The 20,944-nt window shown below is 34.9% G+C and overlaps 1 protein-coding gene across 1 annotated transcript in view; it reads left to right on the forward strand.

Annotated features, from left to right (window-relative positions):
• LOC111508541 (hippocampus abundant transcript 1 protein) overlaps positions 1–20,442 on the forward strand; it is a 30,978-nt gene extending 10,536 nt beyond the window's left edge. The window contains exons 2-7 of the mRNA XM_023164084.2: positions 4,037–4,503; positions 7,253–7,590; positions 9,869–10,078; positions 12,524–12,669; positions 16,930–17,026; positions 18,690–20,442. Coding sequence (XP_023019852.1) covers positions 4,037–4,503; positions 7,253–7,590; positions 9,869–10,078; positions 12,524–12,669; positions 16,930–17,026; positions 18,690–18,793 — 1,362 coding nt within the window. The 3' untranslated portion in view covers positions 18,794–20,442. The remainder of the gene's footprint in view (positions 1–4,036; positions 4,504–7,252; positions 7,591–9,868; positions 10,079–12,523; positions 12,670–16,929; positions 17,027–18,689) is intronic.
• Positions 20,443–20,944: the final 502 nt, after the last annotated feature.

The following is a 20,944-nucleotide window of genomic DNA, read 5'->3' on the forward strand; positions in this document are numbered from 1 at the left end:
ACGTTGAATAATTGGTTTATTTATTTTTCCAAAGCACACTATTAAAAAATATTAATGTGTACTATTGTACGTTAGAGACCAATACCTCAATGTATACAAATTGTAACTTTTTCTAAGGCAGGTACATACCAATTTCGAATTGACTGATCTGAGACAGTTAAAAAACTGGATCAAAAAGAAATATTACTAAGTATAAAAAAAATGTTGAATATCCAAAATAAGTGATGAATTCAAAAAAAACTAGCAAGAAAACCACGTCAGTTTCCGTTTGAAACAGTTTATCTCGAAAACGGTTCAAAATAGAAATAGTATTATCTGAACAAAGTTAATCTAAAATTAGATGTAGAGCTCAAAAATGTTGAAATATACAGTGTGTTCCATTTGAAAAAATTGAGTTCCACTCATTTTTTTCATGAGATCAAAGTATCTGCATTATTTGAAGACCCTGTATGAGGCAAATAAAAATATGACTCGAAGTGAAGATCCTCATAGTATCACTCCACTCCATTTCAAATTTGATCGTTTTAGTGCAAGAGAGTTCAAGATTATCAGCATTTATAAAAGTTCATGTTTGGTAAAAAAAATATCGAAATTAATTTATATCTTCTAAACGGTAATAGATAGGTATACGGAAATAGTATATGAATTTGTTGACAAAGTGATAATGAATCATAATATGATATTATATACGGGGTGTTCCATTTGAAAAATCAAAGAAGCCGCTACTTTATAGTAGAAACGACAACGCCGCTTCGTGTAGGTCATATTGACTTATGTATACTGTGGAATTTTCAGGTTGATCCGTTGAATAGTTTGCCAGAAACGGCTAATTAACGCTCATCATGAAAAGCCCTGTATTGTTGAAATCGAAACTATACCCACGTTCTTGTCATTATTTAAGTTATCCATTTTCCCATATGATTAAATTCGCAATAATCTGCGCAATACGCTTTCAAAATGATTGCTTGGTATAACACAATGAAAGTCGGTAGCAATGGCTCGCTAATTATTAACAATTTTTGTCGATCAAATAAAATGGAACTGTACACAATGAATTCGGTTCATTAATTCAAATCCCGCTGTCACCAGTATTTTGTATCGCTAACTGGAGAATGGTGTTGAATAGTCTGAATATGATTACATCACCAGACAATTGAATCTACAGACCGGTTCCTATACAGTATGATCTATCAATTGCATGTCGGATTTTTTTTGCTAATACCATGACGGACATTAGATATGCGAGTTTGCAAGTTTTTTCACGGAGAACATTCTTGCAGATTCTTCTCCTGAAGCAGAACCACTCTGAAGTCATTCGAGTGATCAGCTAGAGACTGATCTTGGAGCATTACTCTTCATCACTGCAGGGTAGACCTAACCAATTTTCACATTTGTTATTTATAGACGCGTTTCCCTAACACCGTAGCTTCCTTAGTAGGGAGGAAGCTACCTTGTTAGAGTCTTGCAATTATAATGTCTTATAAATGCAAGACTCGATAAAGTTTAATGCAGCTGTATGATACCTATATTTCCCTCTTCGAGTTTCTATTCCTCTTTCACTTTATCTCTATCTATTACTCTCTCACTCCCTTCCCACTCTGAATTCTGTTGCCATGGCGCCATCACAGCTGATCACAGAGACTCGTTCGTGATGAAGATGAAGATGATGATTAATCAATTGATTATAAAAAATTAAATTTTTTTTGAGCATTTAAAAAAAGTTATTTTCTTATAAATACAAGTTTTCTACTTAAAAAACATACACTTATTTATTTACATTCTATTTCCTGAGCTCTTCAATTATTAAAGTTCAATAATTAAACATTTAAAAAAAATATATGTTTTTGTCAGATTAGGCGAATTCCTCTAGATAATCGTCAGATTATGAGACAGCACGTCTAGAACATAAAGATGAACCATATATATCTTAATCAGACGCGCTTGAGTATTTCAAAATGCCGAATTTTTTTTGCACATTATAAATATCGCCGCGAGTTTGCGTCAGATCAAAATCGTCAGATTATTGAATGAGAGCTTTTTTTTGTTGCACTCAACACCCCCTTAGACAATCTGACGCACTCGATTAAATTCACTTTTAACCCTTACTTACAACCACCCGCATCATGTAAGCGATCAGATTAACATACGAACATTATTAAAAATACGTAGGACATTGATACTATCAATATCTGACGCGCTCGAGTATGTCCATGCAACAGTATTTTTTTACATATTTAAAAATCTATAGCCGCTTCCCCACCGATGAAAAGTTATAGGTATATTATAAAACATTTTTTTATTCTTATCATATAAGCTTTGCAACCTAATATGTCTCTATGACTCTCGATTAACTCTTTGGAGTCTATCGGGACATACGTGTCCCATCCATGTATTTCGTGCGCCTAGTGGTACAAATAGGTCCCGTTTTTCCATTATACATAAATATATCAGTCTCTAAACACACACTATACAAGTATTTGTTTACAAGTGGTCACATAACCTCACAGTTTGCCGGTGAAGTCCGTCTAGCCAACACGTGCTTTGCGTTCTACTATATTCTGAAAAATTTGCAAGTGTATTATTGCCCTAACTGTATTGTGCTCTCTAAGGTTAGTAATAACCAATGCACTAGTTTTCAATGATCGTGTACTAATAAAACCTGTTGAATTTCATTACTTTAGACTGTGGGACACCTGGGTCCCAGCAGGCATTTTGAACGGGACACATTTGTCCCGGTGGTTCTGTACAACAATGAGTAAAAGAATATTGACACAAAGAGAACTTGAAGAAGAAGCTAATAGAATTATAGAAGATAGCTTAAGTGATGACGATTATGATACATTTCATTGTGAAGACTCATCAGATGAAAATTATTGCCCCTCAGAGAGCGATAATAGCGAAGATGATGAAAATTATTGTTCCTCAGAAAGCAACAATAACGAAGATGAAATTATCGCTGATGATAGAAATAATGATGATGAAATTAGTCAAGAAGGTAATGAGACAATCGGAAGTGAAAACGTAGTGGCACCAGATGGAGTAGTATTTTGGAGTAGCAGCAGTCAACAATTTTCTCCCAGATTCTGTATACCTGACGAAGCATCAGCTACTTCTTGCCTGCCGAGACAAATGAAGGAAGTTGAAATTTTCTTGAAGATTTTTCCTAGAAGCCTACTCATGCAGATTGCTGAATAGATCTAACCGATCAATATGCGGGCTTATACGACTTCGACAGAAGATCAAATAAGTGGTGGAAAAAAGTTTTTTTCAAACTCCTTATGATAGCTGCAAGAAATGCTCATATTCTCTACGATGATGTAAGGTGCACAAAAACTTCATTCCTGCCATTCCTAATTACAATAGCAGGATATTTGATTGCGTTGGGACGAAGTGAGGCAAGTGTGAAGAGAAAATCAGCAACATCTTTAGGGCGACCTAGTTCGAAAAAACGAAAACATCAAAATGTGGGCGATCATTTACCTATTGAGGGCCCCACAAGACGTCGCTGCTGCAGATGCGCATAGATGCAAAAAGAAGTAAGAACAAAAACATTGTGTCAAATGTGCAATAAACCTCTGTGCAAGAATTGCTTCACTCCTTATCATCTGCAATAATGTTCTATATGTTGTCCAATATAATTTGAATGGAAATACATTTTTTTTCGAGACTACTGGGTTTAATATGTCCCACCTAAAATGTCTAATGGGACACATATGTCCCGGCCCTTAGCGAAAAAAGGGCGTAACCTGCATTCATAAAACTAACATTTCCTGATATTGTATCCACATTTACATAAAATTTGACCTCAGATATATCACAAGTATAAGAAAAATAAATCAGACTCCAAAGGGTTAAATCCCCATTTTGCATCGTGGGCTCCCCTACTATTGTGACATGTTATTATATTTTGTTCAATGTAACAGTATTTGACGTGTACATTTATCCCAAGGATGGCTGCTATGTAGCGGGTGCGAATAAATTATTTCGATTTTTTTTTGATAAAAATGAAAGTCATATGATTTGTTTTCTGTTTCAGACGTCCGGAATCGGCCAGCCCAGCCTCTACCATGCACTGGTTGTCATCTTCTTGGAATTCTTCGCGTGGGGTCTCCTGACCATGCCGCTCATATCAGTATTGAACAACACATTTCCGGACCACACGTTCCTCATGAACGGCCTGATCATGGGCATCAAGGGCATCCTCTCCTTCTTGAGCGCCCCCTTGGTCGGCGCCCTCTCCGACGTGTGTGGCAGAAAGCTGTTCCTCCTCATCACGGTGTTCTTCACGTGCATCCCCATTCCCCTAATGACAATAAATACTTTTTGGTTTTTCGCCATGATCAGTATTTCGGGCGTGTTCGCCGTGACTTTCAGTGTTGTTTTCGCCTACGTGGCCGACGTTACCGACGAGAAGGATAGATCGCTGGCTTACGGGTTGGTTAGCGGGACGTTCGCGGCCAGCATGGTCATTTCTCCGGCTTTGGGAGCGTATCTCATGGAAAGGTAAGTCATTTGAGTTGTCTGCAAGGTAGTCGGGTCGACGGAAATGAGCTCATTTGGTATATCAATCATGGACGAACTTGTTCCTCAAAATTATTCAAGGGAAACTTTTCCTATGTTCTTTTATGTGTGCTTCAAATGCTCTTACGGTCTGACCTACAAAACATGACACATGATCTTCTGTAAATTTTTGATCTATTTGATACAGGAATATAACTACAATCTAGACGCACCTCGTCTTACATCTGGCGCCCCACGTTGGGCGCCAGATGTAAGGGTTCAATCTCAGGGTTTTTTGAAAAGGGGTTGCTGCTGATCCAATGAGACACAGGATAAGGTGCGAAACAATCTATTTTCAGTTCGAGGCGGAGACAGAGTACTTATTTGGTTGTTGACTTAGTTCTAAAATAATTACAAATGTTTTATTAAATAGTTAAAAGTAGTTAATAAAAACTTCACACACGTGTCACATCGTTTATAGTAATAAAAACCATTACCCACCTAAAATAATTACAGGCACGGGACTCGACGGTGAATCTTGTCCTTAAGGACCACAGTAAGGTAATTTAGAACGAAGTTCACTTTAAAGAGCAAACAAGAAGAATCCTCGAACAATCGAGCAAATATGGCGCATCAAAAACCGTTCTCACTCAGGTCTCTAGAGACGAAAAAGAATCTCGACAGTCGTTCATAAAAAACCTGACCCTGGAAATACTTTGCCAATGCAAAAAACCCGTCAAAATGAAATATTAGTTGCCTATCCCAGAGGGCATGAGGGCCATCACTACTTATGATTAAGGAAGGTAGAAAACTGTAAACAACTGGAGTCGGCCTTCACTGCGGCGGATAAGTTACCGAGAAAATTCACCAGATGGCGAAACGATACTCGTTAAAATGGAAATAAATGAAATAGATGTGATTTGTCACAAAAATAAGTAACGCTACACATGGATGTGTAGATCATGCAAAGAAGTAACTTTCAGACACAAACTGAAAGAAAGTCCTTCCTGATTAAATCAAATAGGTGAATGAATGTCATTACGATGTCATCGATGACATAAGCAGATCAAGCTTATTTCGTGACATTAAAAATCGTAATTCATGAATAAATTGTGTGTATTTTCTATAATGTTATCCAATTTGGTACTGAAGGGCCTTGGGGCAAGTGTCTTAAGGCGAAACATCGATGTATACCAGTGAGGATGACAGTGTTCCATGTAAGTGCAATTTGTTACCATTCATTTAAAGTAGAACTCATGTGAATGATATCTGATGTTTATTCCACAACGAATGTTTGAAATACAAACTGAGTATAGAAAAGTATCTTTTGTATAATTCAGTGTTCATATAGAAGTGTTTGTTTCGAAAGAATTTTTTTTCTTTCGTGTAATTCAATGTTTATATGAAAGTAGCTGTTTCAGGAGGACTTTCTTTCAGTTTGTGTCTGAAAGTTACTTCTTTACATGATCTACACATCCATGTATAGAGTTACTTATTTTCAAATTGATTACTTCCTTCCTTTCTTTGGAAGATTCCCTCATCCTTTTTTTGTATCAAGATGGAGTAGTAGAAAGGTAAAAACTTTCTTTCCAAAAAATTAATCACTCCTGAAAATATAACCCCTTCAATGCACTATACTCCTATTGCTTCATTTAACTACTAAACCAATCTATATACATTTGCATACACGTCAAAAGGCGTACCACAAGGTTAATTACTGGGACCGGTACTTTTCTTGTTATACATTAACGATTTAACATCTATCGATATAGAGGGAAAATTTCCCCTATTCGCCGATGATACCACAATATTATGGCTTAATAAAACATTATGTAATTATGTAACGCAGACAAGATGATTGAAAATAGACCTAGCTCTAAATTTTTGGGGGTAATAATTAACAATAAACCTAAACAGGGTGTTTTGCAGTGAGAAAAACAGACAGTTTGTCTGCCGATAAATCAGCTTATTTCTCATTCATTGATTCTCATTCAAGGTATGGGATTCCTTTCTGCAGACTGTTTTCATTATTCAGAAAAGAGCTATAAGATTCATGTGCAACGCCAAAAGTCAAGACTCCTGCAAACCCTTGATCTTTATTTTAGAAACAGTATGTTTGATTAACAAACATAAACTTATATTTAACGGCTACTCCAAGAATTATGTCCTTCATCAAGCTAATGACCTAAGATCACCCATACCAGCCTCTACTCTAGTCAAAGTCTCCATATATTATAATGGTCTCAAGATGTTCAATCATTTACCTGGCTATATTAAAATTTCAGAGGATAACTGTAAATTTTGGAAATCAGTAAAAAATATGTGTGTATACAATATGTATATATAGTTGTATGGTGGCTGAAGAAAATTTTCAGATTTGTCAATAAGACTTGATGTTCTGTGGACAATGAAGCATATCATTATTTACTATTATTATTTTTATTATTATTAATGAATTCTCAAAGAGCTGGGTAAAATACTTGATGTTAACATTAATTTCATATGAATTATAGCAGTTAGTTTTTCATTTTATCAATAGTATATACAAAAGGAAACGATTTCAACAAGAAAATGATCACCAACTTATTATATTTTATTTTTTGTTCCTCAAAAAACTGTTGAGAAGTCCAATAACTTTTATATGATTATTCGAACCACAACTTTCTATGTGCTGTAAACTTTCTATATAAATTTTGATCTTCTTCAGTATCAAAATGTATGTATAGTTAGTTGGGATTTTATATGATTTCAGATGGTCCTTATCACTAGTGGTAGCGCTAGCGACTGCGGTAGCCATCTTGGACGTGTTTTTCATTCTGGTAGCAGTGCCTGAGAGCTTGCCCGAGAAAGTTAGAGTCTCGCCGATTAGCTGGGAACAGGCAGATCCATTTGCATCGCTGAGGAATGTAGGACAAGATCCGACGATTCTACTTCTGTGCATTGCTGTTTTTCTCTCTTATTTACCGGAAGCTGGCCAGTACAGCTGTCTCTTTGTTTATCTCAAGCTGGTGATGGGTTGGAGTGCCCCTATGGTGGCAGTCTTCGTTGGGTTGGTGGGTTTGCTGGCGGTTATCACACAACTTTGTCTAGGTATGTACATTTTGATGACATTTTCCATCTGAGAATTCAGGAACATATTCAACAATATTTAGTTCTGTCATTATATGTAATAATAATTAAGTCAGCACTTACTACTTAATTGAATAAACGTTCAAGCTGATGTCCACCTGCGCTCTGCTAAACATTTGCAAGTATTCATGCGGGTATTCTAAAAACACATTATGTTCTATAAATTTTACTTGATCATCCAATGATGTTTTCTTTCCCAATCCAAGGTTGATCTATATCAACAGCACAGTCATTTGAATTTATAACAGAATGGATGCAAATTTTCACAGCACTGGATTGGAAGAAGAGGCAACATCAAATGTCCTCCACAGGTACCAGATTTGTTGCCCCTTGATATTTAAAAAAGTAAAATCTATAGCAACAACTAGCATTTTAAGAAGAAGTGTGAGAGAATTGTCAGCGAGTGCGGTCGAGCTTCAGAATGATAATTGTAATAATAATTATACTTTCTATTCCTTTTAGCTCAGAAAATTATGGCTCATACAATGACCTAAAATATTCAGAAAAACAATCAAAGTTTTACTCTCTGATAGACCTAATTATAGTTTGGACGAATTTAATGACGATAACTTCCCAAGTTAATGTTAGTGTCAAACTAAATTATAAAACCCATCTAGCATCTGCAATAACTTACACCATTTTTATGTTTCGTGTAATTTTTTTCTTGATTTTTATATTCCTATGTCTTATCACCACATTTTACATATGTGGGCATTTTCTTTATTGTGGTAAACATCTGTTTTTAGCATATTTTCATATGCTTTTACACATTTTTATCTTATTCACACATGCTTTGTCACTAAGATTAATTTAGGGTCTCGGACGCCTCGAGGCAGGCCCTGCACCTTTTGTCAGGAACCTCTATACCCATTGCGACTGCGGTAGACTAAGTTGTTAAAGACACCATCCTGGCAAGCCATGATGAACTCCTCAGTTTCTGACTTAAGCCCACTCGACATGTGAAAAGCGAACGTCAGGCGCTTTGATAAGCCAAGGTCTCCAATGTTACTGAAGAAGACCCCATGCATTGGCTTATCCTTGCGTCTCCGCAGAAGTAAGGTGATCTCGGTGGTTTTTATCTTAGCTTTTTGCTGAACGGGTTCCAACTCGGTGACAGAGTTGTGGTCACCTCGTTCAGAGTCAAAAACTATACCGAGTTCATCAGCTGCTCGAGCCGCTGCCCTAAGGAGAAATGCTCCAATTCCTGCTCTCTCATGGTCACGGACCAAGCAGAGGCCTGACGACTTTACAGGCTGTATCCAGTAGCATTCTGTCATGTCATGTCACTCCAAACTCAAAAGTCCACGGCCTCCCTGTTGTCGAGGGAAGTACAACCGTGGAACAGACGATTTGGGATGCAAACTCCCATAGAGATGCATCATTTTTCGGGTCTTTACGTCGAGTTGATACAGCTCCTCCTGAGTCCACTTCACTACTCCAAACGAGTAGAGTAAGATTGGAACGGCAAGCATATTTGTTCCGATTACCAGATCTGTCGAAGTTTGTGCTGATACTTGCCGCGGAGAGAGTTTTTCACTGCTGTTACCTCTTGTGAGTGGCGTTGTTCCACCCCGAGGTAAGTATACGTCTCTCCGGCATCCAGATGGTGTAGGATGCTTCCATCTACGAGCTGCACATCCTCTCCATAGCCCCGCATCGTCCTCTTTGAGATGGCACATTTGTCTATCCCGAATTTCATACCGATAGCATGCGTGTACTCTTCCACCACCCTCAAGGACTGATGGAGATTCTTCTCTGCAGAGGCATGAAGTTTAAGATCATCCATATAAAACAGATGGGTGACCTTGTGCCTCCGGTTTTCGGGGGTGCCACAGTTATACCCTCGAGTATTTTTGAGCGCAACGGTTAATGGCAATAGTGAGATGCAGAAGAGAAGGGGACTGAGGGAATCACCCTGAAATACACCTCTTCTGAAAGTGACACACCCTGTTTGGACTCTTGCTTGACCAGATGTTATGGTGAAGCAAGTTCGCCAAAGTGATATCAGTTGTTCAATGCGTCTCACTATGTTGTCGGGTACCGCAAGGCATCTGAGCAAATGCAAGATGAGCTCATGCAAAATTGTATCAAATGCCTTACGGTAATCGATCCAGGCCATAGAGAGGTTACACTTATATTGTATCGAGTTCAGCGTTACTGCGTTATTATTATTATTATTATGCTGCATTCACTGATTTACCAATATTAACAAAATAGTCTTTATTTTTTATTGTTTCAGGGGTTCTCATAAAGAATTTGGGTTCAAAACACACCATTATGTTGGGTCTTCTTTTCGAAATGCTCCAACTATTGTGGTACGGGTTTGGCACGACAACGTGGATGATGTGGGGTGCCGGTATTCTTGCCTCAATGAGCTCAATAACTTATCCTGCCATTTCTGCATTCGTTTCGGTTCACAGCACAGCTGACAGGCAGGGTGTTGTTCAAGGTAAGTAGTTTTCAGCTCAATAATATTTATAATGTTGTCTCTTCAGAGTAGTCTTTCTTTGTGTGCACTGAAGGCTTATAGAGGGGTAGTAAAGGGCACAGAGAAGATTGGGGGGCGTTGAAGCGGTGTAGGGGGGCGATAGCTAATTTAAATTTTTTTTTGCTTTTAACACAAACTTTACCGCTCCTTTAAGCTTAACGCACGTTTCGTCGTGTAACGCCATCTAGGGGACTAGACAGTAACTATTTCCTGTCGGATAGTTGTCAAACTGTACAATAGATGGCGGTAAGTTCAATGCGAAGCGAGAAGTTTCTAATCTCCATTCACGAAAGTACTAGGCCCGCTCGCTGCCTCATATAAAAGGCGTGTGCCATCCAGCCAGTAATGTCATTCGACGATATTACGAAAACAAGTAAATTTATTTAGTGACTAGCTAGGTAAAGTGCTGTATGTGCGGTGGTGAATACTGTGAGTGGTGTCATTAGCAAGTTTTTAAAAATTCGATTCTTTACTTCGGCATTTTTGAAGACAAAATTATGTCGGAAGCAAAAAAGAAGTAACGGCAGTATAGCGCTGAATATATAAAATATGGATTTATTGAAAATCCCACAAATCCATCTTCGCCTATGTGCCTTCTTTGTCAAAAAACATTTTTGAATGAAGCGATGAAAACGTCAAGGCTACAAGGCTCAAACAGGTAAACCTCACACTATTGGGGAGGATTTAATTTTACCGGCAGTAAAAGAAGTAATAACTACTGTGCTCCATAAACCAGCGGCAGATATTATCCGAAAAATTCCTTTGAGCAATAGTTCCGTGCAAAGACGAATTGATGAGATGGCTGAAAACATTGAAGAGTCATTGTGCAATCATCTGAAGACTTCTAAATTCTCAATTCAGTTATATGAGTCCACTTTATCAACCAAAGAAGCATTGTTGTTGTCATACGTGAGGTTTATTAAAAATGAGAAAATATATCAAGAACTACTATTTGCCAGAAATTCAGAGACGGATACAAAAGGAGAAACCATATATAGTACACTGGAAAAATTTTGTGATGAGAAAGAAATTCCACTGAAGAATATTATATCAGCTGCTACGGATGGCGCTCCGGCTATGACAGGACGTCACAAAGGCTTCATAGCGTACTTAAAAAATAAAATTCCAGATGTGCTCGCTGTACATTGCGTCATTCATAGGCAACATTTGGTTGCGAAAAATTTGAGTGAGCACCTCTCTCAATCACTGCAATATATCATCAAAGCAGTCAATAAAATCCGAAACAGCTCTTTGAATGACAGATTATTTAATCAGCTTTGTGTTGCTAATGGTGAAGATTTCAACCGATTGCTATTTCACACAGAAGTGCGTTGGTTATCAAGAGTAACTGTCTGACTCAATTTTACTATCTATTTGACTCTGTAATAGAGTTCTTGGAAAACAAAGACAGAATTGCACGACAACCTCATCACTTCAAATAATGTTATTGCGTACTTGACAGACCTGTATAAATTATTTAATGATGTCAATCTCCAACTTCAAGGTGACGACTTGAATTTGATTAAAACAAAAAAATGTCATTGCTGCTTTTGTAACCAAATTGCTCTTATACAAGAATAATATTGGCAGACGTGAGTTTCGCAATTTCCCTAATTTGTCAGCAGTATCCTTCAACAATGACGACTTTCTTGTTTACTGCCAACATTTGTAGAACCTCCACAGTGATTTCGCAGAACGATTGATTCCAGGACATTTTAGAATTGGAAATACCGGACTGGGTGTTGGGTCCTTTTTCAAATGTCATCATAGCAGGATCACCTCAGCTGGAAGAAGAACTCATAGAACTGATAACGAACGAGGAAATAAAAATAAAATTCAAAAATGGATACAAAAATGGATACCAAAAAGCCAATTCTGCAATTTGTACCCTGAATTGTGGTCCATCGTTTAACGATTTTTGATAACATTCCCATCATCGTATTTGTGTGAACGTGAATTTAGTGCTGTGGCAAAGTTGCAGATTACCCAACGCGGTGAGCCTGATATTAAGAAACTTGTTAAAAATCATCAAATTCATCCTTCACATTTAATTAGTTTTAACATCCAAATTGAAATGTTTGTTTTAATAACATGAATAAAAGTTTTCCTAATATTACAAAATGGTGTTTTAAATTACACTCATCAGAAAGTCTTAATTTCACATGACGCACATAATTTAATTATTAAAATAATGGCTGCGATTGTTATTCTTAAGATGTAGTGAAGTAAAAAAATTTGGGGGGCGCTAGAAAATAATTAATTATCGAAGTGGGCGGTAGACAAAATAAGTTTGAGAACCTCTGCTTCACAGAATGGTAGAGGGAAATCTTTTTTATAGTTTGATAATATGTTACTTCTTGTATAGTTTCGTTTGGTGGAATTTCATCATAACTTATATTTTCCAAGGTATGGTGACTGGAATGAGAGGGCTTTGCAATGGATTGGGTCCTGCTATGTATGGCATCATATTTTATATTTTCCATGTTGATTTGAATGCGGATAATGATCAAAATCCAACACATTCCACGCCAACTTTTGATACTTACGCGCAGGTAAGGACTTATTTTTTTCTTGAATACAATTTATTTATATTTATTTGTAAATGTGAAATATTCTTTATACAACAGGTATCGTTTTTGATAATTGTTTCCTTTTCACGATATCAATGGAAAAACTTCAGCAGTATTACAAATGCTAGCACCTGTGAAATTCAAAGATAGAACTTGAGCCCATTGTTCTTACTATTATTCGTTGATTAATGGAATTTACATAGTTGTGATACATTAGATGGACAAATAAAGTAACACAAATATACTTTCTAAACAACTTGTAAGATTGTTATCAATATTAATAATAGTAACAACTATCAAAGTACTTTAAATATCCTGAAATGTTTACCATAGTCAACTTGAGAGTTGAATGAAGGAAAACCGGAGACAATAAAACTTTATTCACATTAAACATTCACCCAAAAAATTCCTGATATAATGATAGTCCTATTTTACTGGTTCAAGAAAGAAAGGGTATCTTTGGAAGCATCAAAATTTCTCATTACACATTGTGTATTCACTTTTTGAAGGAGACCGCATAGTGACCAAGATAAAAAGATAAGAAAGTTCTTAAGATTCATCCTATCTTTGTTTCCTGAGAAGCAAACGTAACATTATTAATTCCCTCAGTTGAAAATATAAATCTCTACATAAATGAATTGAATAATACTTCAACCTAACCGAACTTGTTAACCTCAAAATGAAGAAAGACCAAACAAGACCAGAGTGATAGCTTTAAAAATTCTACCGTTTTTTTTTCAACAAGTTATCACATAATCTTTGGTCTTGATATTAATAACACTAGAAAAGAATATCCCTTGCAATTTCAGGAATACCAAAGTCTCTCTTGTAATAAAATATTTTTGAAACCAAAATGTCTAATGTCATTCAAAACCCTCCAAACATCCATTCATAAATATGAATTGTGCATGTGTGGTTCTTGGGGAATGTACATATCAAAAGTGAAAACTATTGAGGAGAGATACATACATATATTGTACATGTACATATCTATGTACACGTACATATCTATGTACATGTACATATACATCTATGATGGTCTAAGTTATAAGTAGGGTTCATCTGTTCTAAGTAGGGTTCAACTGTTCTAGGTAGAGTTCATCTGTTTCTAAGTAGGGTTTATCTGTTCTAAGTAGGTTTATCCATTCTAGACAGGGTTTATCTATTCTAAGTAGGGTTCATCTGTTCTAGGTAGAGTTTATCTGTTTCTAAGTAGGGTTTATCTGTTTCTAAGTAGGGTTTATCTGTTCTGAGTAGGTTTATCCATTCTAGGCAGGGTTTATATATTCTAAGTAGGGTTTATCTGTCAGATCCATCTACATATAAAATCTTTGTTACCCAAAAAAGAGATGTTAGAGGTGCATGTATGATTTTGACAGTACAAATAATTTTTTGGATATAATTTTATTTGTTGTTGTATTTATTTATTAAGTAGGCAAGCAAGCCTAATATACAAAAAAAAGAAAAATTACAAATTCATAAATATCTCACGGCATTAACTATGTAAATATAATAACATTTTAAAGTACCTTTCAAGGAAAAACAAATATACATACATATCTATAGATTGTTAGGTTAGTTCACATTAAAAAATAAAAAATTACGAATATAATGAGCTGCCACTAATATACTTCTTTAATGATGACTTAAATTGGTTCATTCAATTAGATTCTTTTACAAATTTTGGTAGTTTATTAAATTCGTTTAAGCCTTTATGAAATATACTATTCATTCCAAATTTAGTGTTAGTTTTATTAATGTAAAAATTGTTATTTCTTCTCGTATTGTAATCATGAACTTCATTATTTCTCAATAAGAATTTTTGAAAGTAATTGGGTAGCAATCCTTTATGCAGCTCAAATATAAAGATCATAGTCTTATATAATATACGTTCTTCAACTGAAAACCAGTTTAGACACTGTAACATCGATTTAATTGCTGAGTAACGGCTACATCCCAATATTAATCGCATACCCTGATTTTGAAGCTTTTGCAATTGCGCTATTTTATTTTTACCAAGTAGAAAAAGTAATGTTGTACAATAATCAAAATGAGGTTGTATTAGGCTTTTAAAAAGAGTCAACCTAGCATACATAGACACTTTTTTACATATACGAGAGAGAAAAAAAAGTTTTTTAGATATTTTTTTACAAATAAAATCAGCATGACTATTTAGTTTTAAATTTTTATCAAGTATAAAACCCAAATATTTTATTTCAGTCACAATTTCAATGATAACATTATTAATTTTTATAACAGCATTTGCCCAAACAATTTGATCATACTTATAAGATGATGTCAAAATCATACTTTTTGTTTTACTGACATTTAGTTTCAGTTTATTAATAAATAAATATGTTTCAATGCTATTTAAAGACTTATTCATTTCAACAATTGCCTGATCCAAATTTTCATGTATACAATAAACCAATGTATCATCTGCAAAAAGATTTATACAGTGTGATCCAGATATGTGATTAATATCATTTAGGTAAATAATAAAAAGCAATGGACCTAACACACTACCCTGGGGTATGCCACTCTCAAGTATAAGTTCATCTGACAATTCTTTTCCAAATTTAGTTTTTTGTCTTCTGTTGAATAAGTAACTTTGAATCCAATCGAAAACAATCCCTGATATCCCATAATATTTTAAATTTTCAAGTAGAATATTTCGATCAATTGTTTTAAATGCCCTTTTAAGGTCGAGAAATGTCGCAACAATGTATTGATTTCTATCAATTGTATTTTTCCATTCAGTTATTAAAAATTGTAGAGACGTTTCACATGAGTGTCTAGCTCTAAAACCTGAATGGTTGCCTATAAACAATTTATTGGTATTAAAGTACTGAATTAATTGGTTATATACAGACATTTCTAACACTTTTTCAAGAGTTGGTAGTATATTTAATGGTCTAAAATGTTCAGCTTTAATTGAGTTAATTTTCGGTACAGGAACAACAGTGGAAATCTTAAACTGATCTGGAAACACACCGGTTCTAAGTGATGTGTTAATTAAATTTAATATTGCGTACCCAGCTACATAAAAGCTTTTTTTTAAGAAATTATCATTTAAAATTTCTGCTTTGTTAGTTTTGTCAAGCGAGAATATAATATTTCTTAGTTCATTAATTGTTAAAGGCGCGAATTCAGTGTAATTAGCTGATATAACAGGGTAGTCATGGGTCCATTGCTGTACATTTTGAAAAACTGAAGTTATTTCATTTACACTATATATGAAATATAAATTGAAATTATTAGCAATGTATATTTCCTTATTTAAAATTACATTTTGATTATTAATCTCAAACTGAATACAGCTAGCAACATCTTGTTTTGGCTTAACAAGTCTTTTAAGACACTTCCACATTTCCATACTATTATTTTTATTTTTGTCTATAGTTTGTTCAAAATATAATCTCTCTTTTTCCTTTAGTAAAACAACATATTGATTTCTAATGATCTTATAGACATTCCAAAGTTCTTCTTTTAGACCACCCTCGCGATGCCAAAAATTTTAATATGCATTATTACGCTCACGTCTTTTTTCTTTAAGTTCATCATCAAAGTAGGGTACATAATTACTTTTGAGATATATTGTTTTCTCAGGGACAATTTCATTAACAATTGTTGACACATTATCAATTAATTCATGTAAAATATTATCGACATTAACTGAGTTATTGTTCCAGTTACAAGAGATTAATTGCATATTTATATTATGATACTCTTGATCTGTAAATTTTTTAAAAGTAATTGATTTTTCAGGCAATCTAAAGTGTTCAGTGGATAAATTAATGGATATAATGCCATGTTCGCAAACTCTCATAGGTGTGATTTTGTCGAAAAATTATTAAATAGATTGGAGATGTTTCCAAGTACACATTTGGGATATTCTTTCCTTTGTTTGGGTTTTCAAACTTTTTTACATTTTATCTGACAATATCGTTAGGATAATCAAAAACTAGCATTTTTTTTAATATCTCCATTGGGTTGAACCTTTTAGCTTCAATTGAATTATGAAAAATATTTAACGGCTTACGTTCTTTAAAAATAAGTATGAAGTAAATGGTAAATACTTAGTTTTTTCAAAATTGTTAATAGATTATTATCAAATCAAGTTTAATTTTTTTTTCATATCTCTAGTAACTATCTATTTTAATTGAAAACAAGTTAACGATTTGTATGTACCTAACCATATTTTTAGCTATTCACTTTTTTAAGATTTCTGTATTTTTGCAGCTTGTGCCAGGTCCACCTTTTGTTTTTGGAGCATTTCTAGTCATTTGTGCTCTTTTCGTCGCTTCGTTCATACCAACCAAAACTCAAGTTGATACAAGTAAGTAAAATAATTTTTTTACAATTCAATTTCTGATTCCAATATACAGGTCCCACTGACTCAAAATGTGGCGGATAAAAGCAAATGAAGCAAAATCAGTTGATGTAACATTCACTCTAAGAAGAGGCTCTTGTCCTCCAGTCACACTTAACAAAATTGCCACAGGCAGATTATGTGAGATACCTTGGATTGCACTTGAACAAAAGCCTTACCTAGCAAAAACATATTTTCACTAAGAGAAAGCAACTTGGTATTCAAAATCGAAAACTGTACTGGCTCACTGGACAAAAGACTCAACTGTCTCTCGAAAATAAAATACTTCTGTACAAGGCAATATTGAAGCCCGCCTGGACATATGAGACTCAATTGAGGTCATGAAAATGTTCATATATATACTTTTCTTAGGATAATCAATTCAACGTGGTACTAAGTCAAATGAAATCTTTTGATGAAAACATGCTAAACGACTACAACGACTGATTTCTCCAGTGAACTGATTGAGAATGAAATGCAGCGATCCTCTTGGACCCCTGTGATTCTTTCCGAAGTTCCCCGAAAACCTCTTCAAATATTTTGTTGACTCCTTCAAGCTTCTTTTCAATTTTTTTTCCGACTCTCTCAAGCTCATCTTCAAATTTCTTTTCAACGCTCTCAAGCTTCTCATCAACTACTTTTTCCAATTCCTCCTTTGTTTCCTGAAATACTTTTTTAAATCTTTCCTGAATAAATTCCTGTGCGTCCCCTTTACTCACTTGAGAATATTTTAAATCTTCAAATGTTACGAACGGCGTTGGATTATATCCGACAGGCGTCTAATGAGCTAATTAGCCCGAAACCGGTCTGCAAGTATGCCCGTTTCAAAATTGAAGGTCGACTCTTTCAGTTGTATTGCCAATTGCATATGCAGGAAATTTTCTGTGAAGATTCCTGCACTGATTCCTGTCGGATATAATCCAACGCCGTCGTGGTATTAGCCAGGGGAGTAGTTGTTTTCTGATAGGCGTCAGTCCATTCAACCTACTGTGTAGGTATATCCGAGACTGGCTGGAACGTTTAAAGGTCATTTCTTTAGATTTTTTTACTGCCAGTCTTCAAGCATAGCCCATTGACTAATAAGAAAGTTTTTCTTCCTTATTCAGAGGAATCGGGCAAATTTCGGGTATGCAGTTAGTTAGTACCTGGTCCACTAGATGGAGTGACATTTTGTTGTTTACTCCAACTTAGGAAGAGGAATGAAATACTCTGAAAGAATTCCGATTTTCAATTATGGAATATCATTGACTTTAAGTCGATGATGGCCACTATCTTGCACTGACGAGTGGCTAATGAGCCCGAAACCGGTCTGCAAGTGTGCCCGTTCCAAAATTGGAGGCCGACTTTTTCAGTTGTATTGTCAATTGCATATGCAGGAAATTTTCTGTGAAGATTCCTGCACTGACGCCTGTCGAATATAATCCAATGCCTTTCGTCGTATTAGCCAGGGGAGTAGTTGTTTTCTGATAGGCGTCAGTCCATTTAACCTACTGCGTAGGTATATCCGAGACTGGCTTGAACATTTGAAGTTCATTTCTTTAGATCTATTCAAAATTGTTATTATTGATAGTGTTATTAATTTTTATCAAGTAATGGGTCAGTGTATTCATAAATATACCTTTATTCGCAGGTATTCCTCTAGACACACACTACGAGATAGAATGTGGACAGAAAATTGCTGGTACACTAAGTCCCCTTATACCTAGTAGAAACATAGACGCAGCAATTCTGTAGAGCGCAAATGTAACAGATACGTGAATATTAGAAAATGACAATTCAAGCTGGCTGCACACTTTTCTAGAATCCAAGAGATCTCAGATTGACATATTTTGAATAAATGTATATAAAGAGTGTGCGGGTGATACAAAGATCGCTGTGACATTTTAGGAAAGTGTATACTTAACATATTTGTTAATATATGGTTGTTGAAAGAGTATTTCATTTACGGAGGCTGATCAGGTATTTTTTAATTTAGGCTATATGTTACGCTTAATTTATGGACTTTGTACTGCTTCTGAAGGTTGTCGAATTATTTCAGATTTCAGGAGAAGGACAATAGGTTCTTTTTGGATGTTGTGTACCTCCCCATTTTTTTTATTGGGGATTTTCTGGACCAGTCCAGTCACGATTCATTAAGGTCATTATAAACCATGAAAAATGTTTTTTGTTCTGAATTTAGAGCTTCATTTAATATAAACATTTATTTTGGTAGATATACTTTTGAAGAATTTTTTATCTTCTAGCTTCTCCATTTGGATGTAATATGCAAAGAAGTGAAGCACAATGAACTTTCTAATAAACCAGGAAAATCAATGATACTTTCTGTTCATATTCAGAGAAAAATTTCCATGTTTCCCTTCGTCCTGTTTATTGAATTGAAATTATTCAAGTGGGGTAGTCATCTCAATAATGTAAATGATTTTTCAATTATATTTATTGAGACACATATGTAGTAATTTAAAAAGTGATACAAGCCAGATGCACAGAAAGTTAAATTCCTTTGATTTATTTTCCCTCAAGAAATGTTTCTCTACAAAACTTTTCTGTTTTTTCATTGTATACCAAAGTTGCTCTAATTTTTTACCTCTATGTGATATCTCATATCAGCAACATACCAAATGGAATTAGAATGTTCAAAATGTATTTGTGATAGTTCGAGAACGTTTCAAAGTGGCTCAAATTTTCCAAACAGATATCAGTCAATTTTTATAAGAAAATTATTCCTATAGTATCTACATGTTATGTGCACATACTCTAAAAAACATGTCTCACTAGCTGTCTTTCTATTTTTGATTTCTGATAAGTGTACAAAGATAGTTATTAAGCAATAGCAATCAAATGCTTCAACTCTTTTTAGTTTTTTTATCAGTTCTTTTACTTGTTTTCGAGTTCCACCGAACTCTGTTATAGATCTCTTCATGTACAGGGTGTTCTTCGAGTCATTGAGAAAACTATTGATGTTAATGGTTATGAAATGAATTTCTGTTGTCAGTAACAGGCCAATTTGAAAACTGGTCCAGTTACTAACATATAAAAAATGTAAAGTGGCAGGTCTTGAACATCACCGAGACTGGATCTCTATACTTCTATTCACGGTTAGAGCTGATGATTTGATTCGAACATTACTTGTTCGTTTGACAATATTTTATGAACACGCTGTATATATTTTTTCGAAGCGAAGCTTTTAGAATTGCTGTTAAAGTGTAATATATTTATTGTAACTACAACCTAAGGCAAAATTGATTTTATTTATTGTTGGAATTGTAGTCTACTTAACTTAAAATGTTTTTTTGACAGACAAATAAATTTATGCAAAAAAGTATTGTTAGCTGATTAGGATAAAAAGGTAAAAACAAAGTGAAAAAATAAATCTTTCTTTGTAATGAGTTTGTATTATTGATAATTAAGGAAGATACGGGGTTCACAAAAAAAGTTATCTCCTACTATTACTTATTTATTTATTTACGGACTTGCCATTATACAATGAACACAGCTGCTATTCTTATTTGCTAACCTAAGCATTCTGGTGATTGTTTCATTTAGGCCATAGCTAGTAGAATGGTAAGGAACTTTAAACAACTCCGACACTCTGGTTCTTCTTGAATTTACATTGAAGTTGATCATTTGTGTTGAAAATGGACAGTTCATATCACCATTTATAACTTTATGAAGAAGTCTTAGATCAATTTCAGCTCGGCGGTGCTCCAAAGTAGATAAATTCAAAAGAAGCAGAATGTCTGAGTACTCATAGTCGGACCTCTGATAACCGAGCTTAAATGCACATGATCTCAGAAATTTGTTTTGTACTTTCTCAATCATTGGTATATCTGTCTGATATAGAGGACTCCATATCACGCAATTATTTTCCAAGACCGAGCGTACCAA

The sequence above is a fragment of the Leptinotarsa decemlineata genome, unplaced genomic scaffold (assembly GCF_025532065.1).
Source record: "Leptinotarsa decemlineata unplaced genomic scaffold, Ldec_3_MD MMD2_P_RNA_scaffold_1, whole genome shotgun sequence".
In the NCBI taxonomy this organism is placed as follows: domain Eukaryota; kingdom Metazoa; phylum Arthropoda; class Insecta; order Coleoptera; family Chrysomelidae; genus Leptinotarsa; species Leptinotarsa decemlineata.